This window comes from Schistocerca americana, chromosome 3 (genome assembly GCF_021461395.2).
Source record: "Schistocerca americana isolate TAMUIC-IGC-003095 chromosome 3, iqSchAmer2.1, whole genome shotgun sequence".
Taxonomy (NCBI): domain Eukaryota; kingdom Metazoa; phylum Arthropoda; class Insecta; order Orthoptera; family Acrididae; genus Schistocerca; species Schistocerca americana.
The window spans coordinates 306,814,617-306,829,991 of record NC_060121.1 but is presented as its reverse complement, the minus strand read 5'-3'; the positions used below and the strand labels follow the sequence as shown (position 1 = coordinate 306,829,991).

The 15,375-nt window shown below is 44.0% G+C and overlaps 1 protein-coding gene across 1 annotated transcript in view; it reads left to right on the top strand.

Annotated features, from left to right (window-relative positions):
- Positions 1 to 7,758: 7,758 nt before the first annotated feature.
- The window catches only part of LOC124605092 (ketohexokinase-like), a 47,737-nt gene continuing 40,120 nt past the window's right edge, over positions 7,759 to 15,375 (top strand). Inside the window, exons 1-2 of the mRNA XM_047136541.1 lie at positions 7,759 to 7,892; positions 7,984 to 8,159. Of these exons, the coding sequence (XP_046992497.1) occupies positions 8,062 to 8,159 (98 nt within the window). The 5' untranslated portion in view covers positions 7,759 to 7,892; positions 7,984 to 8,061. The remainder of the gene's footprint in view (positions 7,893 to 7,983; positions 8,160 to 15,375) is intronic.

Below are 15,375 nucleotides of genomic sequence, written 5' to 3'. Positions count from 1 at the left end.
AATAGTTACGTTTTCTCTCTCGGCTAATCAAAATTTTCATTTGTGTTTTTACGAGACAAGTAGTCCGTTACAAATATAAAATCAGCTTTGTCTTCAGAAATATATAATATTTTTTTTATACAAAATCTACAAGGTGCACCCGGTTTCTGTTTGTAACTTTCATAATTTCTGTATTTGTTAATAAATTTGTCCGTCTTTCGCTTATTTTATCTGTGATTGTGACAATTAGTTAACGTCCAGTTGTGGTACAAGAAACTGAGATCCGATAACAAAGATTATTAGAAAACTGAAGAGAATTGGTTTCTTTTTGAAAGTATAATTTTTTAATTGTATTCACGAGTAAGTTCAGGACGATTCATAAAGTAAATCACTTTGTTTTCCGTGCAGCGTCTTGAGCATAAAATTCTGATCTTACAAAAAAGTGTAGAATATTTTCATTTTCCGTGAATAACATTCTGATTAACAAATACTGAATTTCCGACTGGTGCCAGAATCTGAACTTTCTCGAAACATGTCATTTTCTTGCATGAGATTGTTTTCAGTATGACATGAACACTTTATTTCTCTTGCGATTAGCTAATTTCACCTCCTGGGACATTCTCAGGCAATATCATGTATGAACTACGCGATACGATTAAATTTATCCGCCCTCTTAGGTAAAAATAGGTCATAACTAGAAATGGGCAAAACGCACTTCTCATTGGCGGAGATACCAAAGGAGGTGGTGCAATGGCTCGCGCGCTGGCTCCCTGTACGGTCATCAGGATTTAGATTTTCCCTGGTTCCACAAATCGTTTTAAGGCAAATTCCGCCATAGTTCCTTTGAAAAGGACATGGCCGATTTTCTTCCCGTAGTTCAAGCTTGTGTTCCGTCTCTAGCGACAACATCGTCGACAGTATATTAAATCCATATTTCCATTCCTTCCTTTTTTACTGTCAGAGATCAAAGTAGCCAAGAGTTTAAAAATTTTAGAACCAACTGAGATTTGAAATCCAGACGTTTGGACTTCTAGTCCCAGTACTTATTCCCTCAACCACCCAGCCACGTTATCCATAACTCGTTTATTTAAGTAATAGGGTGACATAAACGAAAACTGTAAGTTCCGTGGCCTCTTGCCATTTGGATATAGTTATATAAATTGGAACATTATTCGTAGTCTGAAGAACTGCTGATAGGGTCATGGATGAGACAGAAAAACACACACACACACACACACACAAAGTGTGGCGCTTTAGGTGAACTCGGAATGTTCAAATTAAATCTTACTTTACTAACAAATAATTAATTTCCTGCAGAAGAGTGTGACAGTCGCAAAAGAGTGAGTTGTGTTAGCCGCACGAATTGCATACATATTCATCACAAGTACTTTCATTTTACTTGAATATTCGACAGAAGCTCGTAGAAAAATTTCATTACGACTACACACTTCAGACCACATTTCTCTTACAAAAGTTTAGAATTTAAAAAATTCTTAAGTCACAGTTTAAAAAAATGTATTATCCATTCTACTTATAACAACAGAGTCAGTATTCTTTGGGATTAAATATTTACCTTATTAAGCGACATAATTTTTCCGTAATTAGGCTGTTTTTATTATTCCATCTCGTACATCTGCTTCTGCATACCGCGATTGTTATCAAGTGATCAAACTGGATAGATAACCCAAAAAAGTGTGCGTAACACCCAAAATACATTAGTACCTAAGCACATGTCTGCACATAACCTGAAATTCATTTGCCGGCAAGCAGTGCTTTTCTGTATTTAAATAAACATAAAATGCTTCTCTTTCTGTATGGGCTGAAGATGACTGATGACAACCGAAATCGATAATTTCTGTAAAAATTTGCATGGTTACGCCAATGAATAAGCAGTTAAAAAGTAAGAAATTCGTCAATCATAGTCTGGTCTCTGTTACCGCAAAAAAGGTCTTTCCTTTCCAAAACTGGGATGCGTTAAAGGTCCTTTGGCTATTTCTGTATAGCAGTAGGTGTCTTTCTTAGACTTTCTGATTCTTGCAAGGCTCTGAGATAATGCAACCCGCATTGCAGACGAACAATGAGCCGACCACGTTTAAAATTGTCAGAGCCGGCCGTTGTGGCCGAGCGGCTCTAGGCGCTTCAGTCTGGAACAGCGCGACCGCTATGGTCGCAGGTTCGAATCCTTGCCTCGGGCATGGATGTGTGTGATGTCCTTAGGTTAGTTAGATTTAAGTAGTTCTAAGTTCTAGGCGACTGATGACCTCAGAAGTTAAGTCGCATAGTGCTCAGAGCCATTTGAACCATTTGAACCCTGTAGTGATCTTACCTTGGCACAAAATAGAGTGCAATACACAGCTACAAAAACTGTTTAATAATGTGGCCATTGTGTGAGGCACACACCCTAAGTTTTATTCACAACTAGATTACAATTGTGAATTGGGTTTTGTTTAAAAATAGGCGTACTGCTGTAAACATGTACGTAATAAACAAAGTTACACGGAAGACAGTCATGCTGGTTAATGTTCCCCTAGTAGCTAAGCAACATTTTTTCCCTAGACAATAAAATTATTTGGGTTGGTCAAGATGTGATAACAATAACACCATCTACATTCTGCACGAAAGGAAATATTACGCAGGGATTTCTCAACGGCAAATCGCATTTATATGTCTATATCTGTACTTCACCACCAACCTGTCCGCCCCCGGTAGCTGAGTGGTCAGACAGACTGTCAATCCACAGGGCCCGGGTTCGATTCCCGGCTGGGTCGGAGATTTTCTCCGCTCAGGGACTGGGTGTTGTGTTGTCCTAATCATCATTATTTCATCCCCATCGACGCGCAGGTCGCCGAAGTGGCGTCAAATCGAAAGACCTGCACCAGGCGAACGGTCTACTCGACGGGAGGCCCTAGCCACACGACATTTCATTTACCAGCCACCTTACGGTTTGTGGGGGAGAGGGGTGGACACTTAGTGTATCAATGTAACCTACCGCATCTTCTGATCCTACCGCATATCTTACGAGGAAAGAACTATTGCTGGTAAGTTTCCGTGTGGGCTCGAATATTTTTAATTATATATTCATGGTCTTTTCGTGAGATACACATAGTAGGAAGCAATATATTTGTTGCACTTTCTGGAAACGTACATCGCCTCATGGAACTTTCGACGTTACCTACAACGTCATTTACATGTATTGGGAAAAGTAATGGTTCTATAGTACTCACATGGGACACGCCCGAAATTACTACACACAGCGAAAAAGGTTTTGCATCACACTGGTTCCCAGAACTCCAAAAGATAGACGTTGACTGTGGATATTGTATTACAGTCCCTTTGGCTGTTCAGAGATGTCACTAAACCCGACGAAAGATGTAAACAATCATGCATGAGCAGCGCTTATTAGACGGAGAGGGTTCGACACCCGATCACTTCCAGTCATTCCACCGGGAAGGAGGTACACGGCTCGTCTTGTCAGTTCAAGGATGCCTAGACGGTCAATACCGCAGTTCGATCACGTCCGCATTGTTACTTTGTGCCAGGAAGGGCTCTCAACAAGGGAAGTGTCCAGGCGCCTCCGAGTGAACCAAAGCGATATTGTTCAGACATGGAGGAGATACAGAGGGACAGGAACTGTCGATGACATGCCTCGTTCAGGGCGACCAAGGGCTAATACTGCAGTGGATGACCCTACCTACGGAGGGATCCTGACAGCAACGCCACCATGTTGAATAATGCTTTTCATACAGCCACAGGACGTCGTGTTTCGACTCAAACTGTGCACCATAGGCTGCATGATGCCAAACTTCACCCCCGACGTCCATGGCGAAGTCCATAAGTCCATCTTTGCAACCACGACACCATGCAGCGCAGTACAGATGAGCCCGGCAACATGACGAATGGACCACTCAGGATTGGCATCACGTTCTCTTCACCGATGAGTGTCACATATGCCTTCAACCAGACAATCTTCGGAGATGTGTTTTGAGGCAACCCGGTCAGGCTGAACGCCTTAGACACACCGTCCAGTGAGTGCATCAAGGTGGAGGTTCCCTGCTGTTTCGGGGCGGCATTATATGGCTCCGAGGTACTCCGCTGGTGGTCATGGAAGGCGGCTTTATGGTTGTACGATACGTGAATGCCATCCTCCAACCGATAGTGCAACCATATTGGCAGCATATTGGCGAGGTATTCGTCTTCATGGACGACAGTTCGCGCCCCCGTCGTGCACATCTTGTGAATTTCCTTCAGGATAACGACATCGCTCGACTAGAGTGCCCATAATGTTCTCTAGACATGAACCCTATCGTACATGCGTTGGATAGATTGAAAAGGGCTCTTTATGGGCGATGGTGACCCACCAACCACTCGGAGGAATCTACGCCGATTCGCCGTTGAGGAGTGGGTCAATCTGGACTAACAGTGCCTTTATGAAGTTGTGGATAGTATGCCAGGACGAATACAGGCATTCATCAATGCAAGAGGACTTGCTACTGGGTATGAGAGATACCGGTGTGTACAGCAATCTGGACCACCACCTCTGAAGGTCTGGCTGTATGGTGGTACAACATGCAATGTGTGGTTTTCATGAGCAATAAAAATGGCGGAAATGATGTTTATGTTGATCTATATTCCAATTTTCTGTACAGGTTCCAGAACTCTCGGAACCGAGGTGATGCAAAACATTTTTGGTGTGTGTATTACGTCTGAAGACTTCTCTCCGTTCAGAATGAAGTGATGTGTTCTGTTTTTGCTAGAAATTCTTCAGGTCAATCACACAGTTGGTCTTATTTTCGTACGCTAGTAGTTTGTTCATCAGGCGGCAGTGCGGAACTGTATCAAACACCTTCCAGAAGTCAAGGGACAGGCCATTTATCCTGGTGCCGGTATCTACTGCTTTTTGGATATTGTGGACTAAGAGAGCGAGCTGTGTGTCACTTTAACATTGTGTTCGGAATCTGTGTTAGTTCCTACACAGGAGTTTTTTCGCCTAGAGCAATGTAATTATATGCGAGCATAAAACGTATTCCAGAATTCTACAACTGACCGACGTCAGAGATATAGTCCTATTATTTTGTGCATTTATTCGACAAGCCTTCTTGATAACAGGAATGTCTGTGCTTTTCTTCGATCATCAGGAATGCTTCGCGCTTCCAAAACTGATTAGGGTTGTAATTTTCAGTGACAGGTAGAACAGGCACAAAAGTCCAGTATGGTTATTCGTGATTAGTGTAGTTACCAGACCTGGCAGGGTATATAAGGGACGTGAACAGCGTCACATATTTAGTTATCACTGTGAAGGACACGAAGATGCCGCGCCCGTTGTGAGACAGCGTTATCAGCTCCTGATGGAGTTTGAAAGAGGCCTCATATTGGGTCTTCGTTAGTCCGGTTGGTCGAATCGTTCGGCATATAGATGTGTGGGGCATTCGGATGTGCCAGAGGCTCGATGTTCGACTGCATCGGCACATGAGGATACATGTACTCGTCGTCAAGGTTCACGACTGACCACCACGAGGATAGGTCATCATTTTGAGCACCAAGTGCATCCAACCCTTTCACATCTGCGCCTGTCACCCGAGGACAAGTGTGTCATCCACACTGTTGGTAGGAGACTAGCAGCAACTAGATGAGAGAAATACAGTCCCATGCGAAGGGTTCCATTTACACCACTACACAAAGGGCTGCGTTTGGAGTGATGCTGTCATTGGGTAGCACGGACTACTGATGACTGATGTCACTTTGGTTCAGCAATGAAGCACAGTTCTGCAGTGTATTGGATGTCAATCGTCGGTGAGTATGGCGGCGACCTGAGGAGAGGTTCCATCCTTCTAATGTTTTGGAGAGGCATAGCGGTGTTACTTCTGGCATTGTGGTGTGGGGGAACCATGGGGTATAACTTCAGGTCACTGTTGGTAGTGAGTGAGGTATTTTGCCAGCACGACGGCACACCACAGGCACCCTGTGTCTCATGCGTTACATCTCGAGCAATAGTATTGTGGTGCCATTTTTCAGTAGGACAATGCTTATCCACACATGGCATGGCCAGCTTCAGTTATTGAACTTCATGAAAAAAAACGTAAATTAGTTACAAACTACGGTGTGCACACACTTTATTCAACATCTAAACGCCACTACAGATATTCGGATTTAGGTTATGACATGTTCGATACGTCTACCATCATTGGCGATAACGTGGCGCAGATGAATAGCAATATCCTGCATGACCCGCTGAAATGTCGGAATGTAGATACTGTCGATGACCTCCTGAATGACTGTTTTCAGCTCAACGATGGTTTTGGGTTTATAACTGTATGCCTTGTTTTTAATATAGCTCCACAAAAAGGAGTCGCATGTGTTCAGATTTAGAGACTATGGAGGCCATTCAAGGCCCATGCCAATGGGCTATGGGTACCACAGAGTCAGAAAGCGGTTCCCCAAGTGCTGTTCCAGGACATCAAGCATTCTCCTGCTTCGATGGGGTCGAGTTCCGTCTTGCATGAGCAACTTCCTTTCTTTCTTCCTTTCTTTCTTTTGCTTGTGCCTTTTCCTGCAGTTAGGCAGAGTCGGCAATGTTAATCGGATTTGGAAATGTTAGTAGAAGGGATGGCCGGATGTCCTTCCTGCCGCCACCCCTACCCCCCAGGACCGAATTAGTGTACCCCAACTGTTTGCGACTAGTGTAATCCATGGAATAGTACGAAAGTGTTCAAATGTCTGTGAGCCGTGTAACTGAGGCGGACTGTGGGGACCAGCACGGTATTCACCTAGGGGGATGTGGAAAACCGCCTAAGAACCACATCCAGGCTGGCCGGCACATCAGCCCTCGTCGTTAATCCGCCGGGCGGATTCGATCCGGGGCCGGTAGCCTACCCGAGTCCAGGAAGCAGCGCATTAGCGCTCTCGGCTAACCTGGCGAGTCCGTCTTGCATGAATCACATCTTGTCGAAATCAGGGTCGCTTTGGATAATGAAATCATCTTCCAAAAAATTTGTGTGTCATTCGGTAGTCACCGTGCCACCAAGGAATATCGCACCGATTATTCTGTGACTGGATATTGCACGCCACACAGTCACCTGTTGAGGGTGAAGAGACTTCTCTATCCCGAAATCGGGATTCTCACTCCTCCAAATGCGCCAATATTGCTTATTGACGAACCCATCCAAATGAAAGTGGGCTTCGACGCTAAACCAAACCATATATACGCATACTAGTTCCCATCATGCCCCGCGGCCAACCGTGCAGTTTGAACGTCCTAACGCAGACCGTTCAGAAGTTATGACGATTTTATTTCATATAGTTTAATAATTGTCACCATGTACCTATCCGGTGCACTGCAATCTCGCTAACGGTCAGTAAAAAACTCTGACGACAACACAGTCACGCGTCACGTCTAACTGTTCCTTTCACCATGGTGACAGACACGCTCTCTGACTGACGCAACAGGTCTGTAAAGCCATTTATCGTAAGTGTTGGTATTGACTTGTTCTAGTAACTGCGGAACAGGATCTACACACAGACGAAATTTGAGGTTTTCATGTTCGAAAGCCAAAAGGCGAGTATTCTTCCGTATTCGTTTACGAGACTCATAAATCAATTCTTGAGGCTTATATTGTACTTTTGGTACTCACTCAGACATTTCACTGCCATTGCACACGTGCGACAGTCACGCTGCAATGTCGCCCCTGCAGTCGTTTACGAGACTCATGAAGCAAATTCTCAGCTTCCTACGTAGAAAGACTTTTCGCCTCTGTCTTTGACCCGTGTTCCGTTGATAACCGCGGCTATTACTGCTCCCGCCCGTTATGTCACCAGTAGTCGGCAGCAAGGCCGAGTGCAATGTTCGCTCACTCATTTTCATGCTAAGCAGTAGCTTTAGAACGCGTTCCTTTTGCATATGGTGTAAATGTTACAAGGTAAGTTTTTGAAATCATGAATTTAATATTATGCTTCCTCGTAATTCATGTGCGTGCTCGTGTTTCTAAAACACCATGATATCTTTCATAGAAGTATTAAGTGCGCCGTATATTCCCGCCATTGGGTATTGCCGTCAAAACTAGTCTACACAATCAGAGACATACACAAATGGCTGGGAACGACCTCAAGTTCCTGTGTATTGGTATGGTGTGTCTGGATGAACTGTTATACTGCAAATATTATCCGATAGAAGATTGCCTTCAAAGGTAATTAGAAGTAATATACTTCAGAAATTGTTTGTTAATTTAATTTATTTCGCATGATATAAATTCAAGTACAAAAGTAAACTAATTAATTATTTTCTTCCAGTTCTTAAGAAAATTGAACGAACTGGTCAATTATTTTAATGCTGTGATGAATGTAGTTAAAGCAACATAGGTTACGTGCTACAGCGTATTCATCAATGAACTCTATCTAGGGTCATGCATCTGAGTGTCATTCAAGTAACGCTCTTCATTCACAACTCCATCAATATTCCGCATCGTATCTCCTTTTATTCGGTTCTGTAAGCCTCCAGAAGGTTTCACCATCCCAACGTACATTCCTTTGCGTTTGACACATTGAATTTAATAACAGGCTATAATATCAATAATTCGCTACACAACAACATCATCTTAATTTCGAGATTTAAAACAAAAATTAATACTACCGTTAATGATAAAGTGACAATCAACATGCGCAGTGCCTGACACTAAATATTGTCTTGTTTGTATATCACTGTTAAGCCGATCCTCTTTCGCAGAAGCTCAATAGGGGCAAAATTATCTTGTAGGTATGCGGGCGGCGTTATCCAGAAAACGTCCGAGAGATGATTAAAAAGAAAATACGTTATTGTTCGCTCTACGAAGGAATTGCTTTTCATTCGTTACTAGCCCGCGATTGTTTTTCGACCGCCAACTGAAACCTTACGTGACACGTTGGGATCTACATAATGTTTAGCTTTGGCGAGTAAACGAAGCTCTAAGTACATAAGTTTCTGGTTTCTGAAATTCGCAACTTCGTTGGGTATAATTATCTTTTGGGGATCTTAGGTCTGTCCAGAAGTGCAGGTATATTTTAATGTTGCACTGTTTATCTATCATTTTGCAACTCAATAAAAAAGAGTAGACCACACACACACGCACACACACTGATTAATAATTTAAGAATGGTTTACATCAGTGTTGACAATTCAGAATAAACTACTGATGCAAGACGTGTATCATACATTGCGTATCAACCTCCTATTGGCGCTTTTGCAGCGTGGCTGGTGACAATACTCAAGCGTCTGACGAGTCACACGTCATATTGACACGTCTTTCAGTTCACTTTACATTTTATATAATGTTAAATGAAGCTGAAAGCTAAATGCATGATGCAGAGTATCATAATACATTGACGGAAAAAAATTGCAGCATCAAAAAGCAGTTTTACGACATAAACGGAAGTTGGTAGGCGTGTTTCTAGGTGTGAAAGATGATGTCTATTCAAATTCGCACCAGTCGCACGATAGTGGCGCTAGTACTGTCACAATGGAAATGCAAATCACGTTTGTACACACTGTAATGGTTGTGAGAGTTAGTTACCTCTGACGGGGGATGTGGTAAGTTGATGTTTGTGGTGTCACCGCCAGACACCACACTTGCTAGGTGGTAGCCTTTAAATCGGCCGCGGTCCGCTAGTATACGTCGGACCCGCGTGTCGCCACTGTCAGTGATTGCAGACCGAGCGCCGCCACACGGCAGGGTGCGGGTGGCACAGCCTCGCCTGTTCTTAGGCTCCCCACCTCGTCACATACGTCAACATGGGGTCCTTCCCCACGGCGGGCGGAAGCCTTATAACACAACCGTACGCCGATTTGCGGGGGAGGAATGTGGTGTCACCGCCAGACACCACACTTGCTAGGCGGTAGCCTTTAAATCGGCCGCGGTCCGCTAGTATACGTCGGACCCGCGTGTCGCCACTGTCAGTGATTGCGGACCGAGCGCCGCCACACAGCAGGTCTAGAGAGACGTCCTAGCACTCGCCCCAGTTGTACAGCCGACTTTGCTAGCGATGGTTCACTGACAAATTACGCTCTCATTTGCCGAGACGATAGTTAGCATAGCCTTCAGCTATGTCATTTTCTACGACCTAGCAAGGCGCCATTATCATTTGCTATTAATCTTGTGATGCATGTACCGTCAAGAGCGATGTTCACCAATTATGGATTAAAGTTAAGTATTCCAGAAGCCACGTACCTTTTTTACTAGTCTCACCTCCTTTAACTGTTCCAGACCTCACGCCAGCCTGCGTGAGCTTAAACGCGTGCCTTTCGGCTTCACCTCATAGTGGCTTGGCTGTCTAGCCAAGTCACAACAATGTTAGTCAAGAATGCCTTTAAGGCGACAAAGACGTCACAAACAACACCTCACTGAGTTTGGATGAGGTCGTATTATAGGGCTACGAGAAGCTGGATGTTGTTTCTGCGATACTGCAGAAAGACATGGCAGGAATGTAGCCACTGTACATGATTGCTGGCAGCGCTAGTAACGAGGCACTACCGAAAGAGAAGACCATGGTGTTCGGCGTATGGCTCTAGCGCATCGTACTGCTTCTGGAGCAGCAGTCTGCGCAGCTGTTGGCATCACAGTGACGCAACGAACTGTTACAAATCCGTAACTTCAAGGACAGTTCCGAGCCAGACGCCCTCTAGCATCCCAGTGGCTCCAAACCGCCGCCATTTGCGACTTCAGTGGTGTAAAGCGAGAACTTTGTGGGTCAGGGTGGAGGTCTGTTGTGTTTTCTGATGAAAGCTGGTTGTGCTTTAGTGCCAGTGATGTCCTGTGTTGGCAAGAACGAGACCAGTTGGAAACATTAGACTTACGCCCGGAGATATGGTCTAGGGAGCGATTTTGTACGACAGCCGCAGCGCTCACATGGTTACCCCACGCACCTTGACTGTAAATGTGCACGTCAGTCTGGTGATTCGACCTGTCATGCTGTCATTCATTGACATCATACCAGGGGGTGTTTTCCAGCAGGATAACTCTTGCCCACATACCGCTGTTGTAGCACAACATGCTTTACAGAGTGTCGATATGCTGCCTTGGCCTGCTCGATCGCCAGATCTATCTCCAGTCGAGGACACATGGAACATCATCGGACAATTCCAGCGTCATCTACAAACAGCATTAACCGTCCCTTTATTGACTGCAAGTGCGACGGACGTGAAACTCCATCCCACAAACTTACGTCCAGCACCTGTGCATAGGATGCATTCACATTTGCATGCTTGCTTTCAGCATTCTAGCGGTTCCATCCATTATTAATGTACCAGCGTTCATATTAGCACTGGCTTACCTCACCATTACATTACTTGTGATCTTGCAATATTAATCACTCAAATATGTTACCCACACAAATGTAAGTATTATTTTCTTGGCACTGTGATTTTTTTTCCGTCAGTGTAAAAATGGAACTCCTTCATAGAGTATCTGTTCTGTAAGCTTGAGATAATGCTTATAATACGTTGATTCAACCGATATGGTATGAAAAGAATTAAAACCAAATTGCCGCAATTGAAATTCAATAGAGTTTCATCATTATGAATGTCGACGGTAGCGTTTGACTTGAGGGGTTTATGGTTCAAATGGCTCTGAGCGCTATGGGGCTTAACTTCTGAGGTCATCAGTCGCCTAGAACTTAGAACTAGTGAAACCTAACTAACCTAAGGACATCACATACATCCATGCCCGAGGCAGGATTCGAACCTGCGACCGTAGCGGTCGCGCAGTTCCAAACTGCAGCGCCTAGAACCGCTCGGCCACTCCGGCCGTCTGAGGGGTTTAAATTTGGAATCAGATTTCGTCTGTGCATTTAGAATGAAACTGATTTATTCTTTTTGATGTTTCAATTAATTCATATTAATTAGCACATCTTATTTCAGAAGAAAGTAGTCTAAAAGAAATAAGAAAAAAGTAGCTGCATCCATGCTCTATCAATATCTTGCAAACCACTGTGAACTGTGTGGCAGAGCGTACGTCGCATTGGACCAATCATTCCGTTCCATTCACTTACGAATCGCGGGGGAACGTTTGTTTAGACGCCCCTGTAATCACTTTGATCTTGTCCTCGCGATCCCTATGGGAGTGATACGTGGAGGCTGTAGCATATTCCTAGATTCATCATTCAATGTCGGTTCCCGAAACATTGTATGAAGGCTTTCTCGCGATCGTTTCAGTTCTTTCAACATCGCTGTGACACTCGCCAACAAGTCAAACAAACCTGTAACCATTTGTGCTACCCTTCTATGTATAAGTTCAATATCCCCTGTTAATCCTGTCTGGTACGGTCTCCATAAACTAGAGTAATATTCTCAGGCGGGTCGCACGAGTGATTTGTAACAAAACTCCCTTGTAGACCGATTGCATTTCACTAGAATTCTACCAATAAAACGAAGTCTGCAACCTGGTATACCGACGAATGAGCCTATGTGGTCTTCCCATCTCATGTTCACACACAAAGTGTTACACCCAGGAATTTTACGAGTTTATCGATTCCAGTTGTGACTGACTGATAGTACAGTCATAGGATACTACTTTTTTTCGTTTTCTGACACACAAGTTCACATTTCTGAAAATTTAAAACAACTTGCCAAACTGCACCAATTTGAAAACTTATCAAGAACTGACTGAATCTTTGTGCATTTTCTTTCTGACGGTACTTCGATACAGATAACGGCATCGTCCGCGCACAACTGAGGCTCCCATTAACACTGCAGGCAAGATTATAATATAAATAGCGAGAGACCGAACACACTTCCCTCAGGTACACCCGAATTTACCTCTAAATCTGTCGGTGACTCTCCATCCAAAATAACTTGCTGCGTCCTTCCTAGCAATAAATCTTCAATTCAGTCACAAATTTCGCTTGATACCCCATACGACTGAACTTTTGGCATTAAAGCGTAGGTGCAGTACTGAGTAAAACGCTTTTCAGAAATCCTGCTGCTTTTCTCCGTGGCTTTCAGTATGTCCTGTAAGAAAAGAGCGAGTTGAGTTCACGTGTTAGGTGTTTTCAAATCAATGCTGATTAGCACGGACTAAGTCATTCTGTTCGAGATACCCCATTATGTCGAGCTCAGAAGATTGTACAGGTCAAGGATCTTGGACGGTAGTTACCTGGATCAACTCTGCCATCCTTCCTGTAAACGGGTGCGTCCTGTGCTTTCTTCCAACAACTGGGCACGGTTTTTTGTCTGAGGGATTTGCCATAGATTATAGTTACCAGGTTTGGCAGGATTGTCTCATTGATTCTGTCTCTCATAAAATATTTTATCTCACTGCGAACAGAAAGTGGCACTAATTTCAGTAAAAGCAACGTTACACGTTGTTTTACAAAACCTGAAAGCTTGAATTACACGATGATAACCAACTGAGTAAATGGAAGTCAAGTTTGTGGTTTGAAAAGAGACGGATAATTGAGGCGATTTTATTTTCAACCGAAAGTGTGTGTTGCGTTACATCAGGACTAACTTATAATACGCGAAAATTTGGGTTAAAAGGAACAAGGAACTTCAGTCAAAAGCAGTCGATCAGATGTCGAACGTTTCCCTGCAGTCGGTCTTTGATTGTTAATAAGTGGTGAGTTCGACACAGTTGCATCACGATGTCTCACCAAAATCGACAAACTCAGTGAGAGTGGAGCAGTTCACTACTGACGAGCTCTTGCGGGACTCCCGTGTGGTCTCACGGAAAATGACTTGCGGAAACGTTTTGAGCAGCAGGAAAACGAACGGAAGTATATATCGACTGAAATGAGTTCTACTTTGAATGTGGCCAATACTAATCGAACATACCTGTATGAACGCAAATTGCAGCACGAATTTCGCACCAGTTACATGAGTGGCGCTAGCAGTGCCATTATGAGGACCCAAATCAGGTTTCCTTTAAATACATGCTGTAATGGTCGTGAGCGTTAGCTACCTTTGAAATTGGACGTACTGAGTTAATGTTAGTCAAGAATGTCTTTAAGTCGACAAAGACGCCATTATCAACACCTCAATGAGTTCGAACGAGGTCGTGTAAAAGGGCTACGATAAGCTGGATGACTCTTCTGTGATATTGCAGAAATACTTGGCAGGAATGTAGAAACTGTACTTGGTTGCTGGCAGCGAGAATGGGCGGTCACAAAAGACAGGGCTCCAGACGGCCACATGGCGCTGACGAGAGGGAAGACCACCGTTTTCGGCGTAAGGCTCTGGCGCATCGTACTGCATCTGCAGCAGCAGTTTAAGCTGCAGTTGGCACCACAGTGACACAACGAACTGTTACAAATCTGCAGCTTCAGAGAGAATTTCAAGCCACACGCCCTGTAGTGAGCATTCCACTGACCCCAAACCACCACCATTTGCATCTTCAATGACGTCAAGCGAGAGCTCGTTGGAGGGCACAGTGGAGGTCTATTTTCTGACGAATGCCGATTGTGCCTCGTTGTCAGTGATGGCCATGTGCTGGTAAGAAGGTGGCCAGTTGAGAGCCAGCAACTAACCTGTCTTTGTGCTAAGACACACTGGACCTATACCTGGATTTAGGGTCTAGAGTGTGATTTCGTATGGCACTCTCGTGGTTATCCCACGCACCCTCACTGCAAAATTGTACGTCACTCTGGTGATTCGAGATGTCGTGCTGACATTCATTAACAGCATTCCAGGGGTGTTTTCCAACAGGATAACGCTCCCCCACATACCGCTGTTTTAACCCATCACGCGCTACAGAGTGTCGACACGTTGCCTTGGCCTACTCAATCACCAGATCTATCTCCAATTGAACACACATAGGACATCATCAGATGACAACTTCAGCGTCATCTACAAACAGTCCCTGTACTGGCCGACCAAATGCAACAGGTATGGAACTCCATCCCACAAACTGACATCCTGCCCATGCCCAATACAATGTATGCAACTAGCATGCTTGCATTCAGTAGTCTGGAGGTTACACCGTTTATTAAAGCACCAGACCTCAAGTTTGCAATAGCTTATCTCCGCTTGCATCAACCGTGATCTTTAAATGTTAATCACTTAAATATGTAACCTAGACAAATGTATTCCAGAAATTTCATTACTCTATGTCAATTAGTTTTTGGTTTTGCGATTTTTTTTTCCCCAGCTCTCGTACAAGACACTTCTTGATGAAGCCTAAGGACACGTGGATAGTAAGGTACTCCTCCAAAATCACCGAGTTTATCAGTTTCAGCGAAACGTGTCACAGAATGGGGATACAGTTAAACGTAACAAAAAAGTGCACTCTATTACGCCATGAATCGCATTTCGTTAGTAATCCGAACAGTCTCGTTTGTTTATGGTCGGACTTTGTACGTCAACACTAAATTTAACTGTTGCCTTTACGAAGCCAAACATTGCTCAGTCTTTACGAAATACACACATCAAAAAAAGTTTTG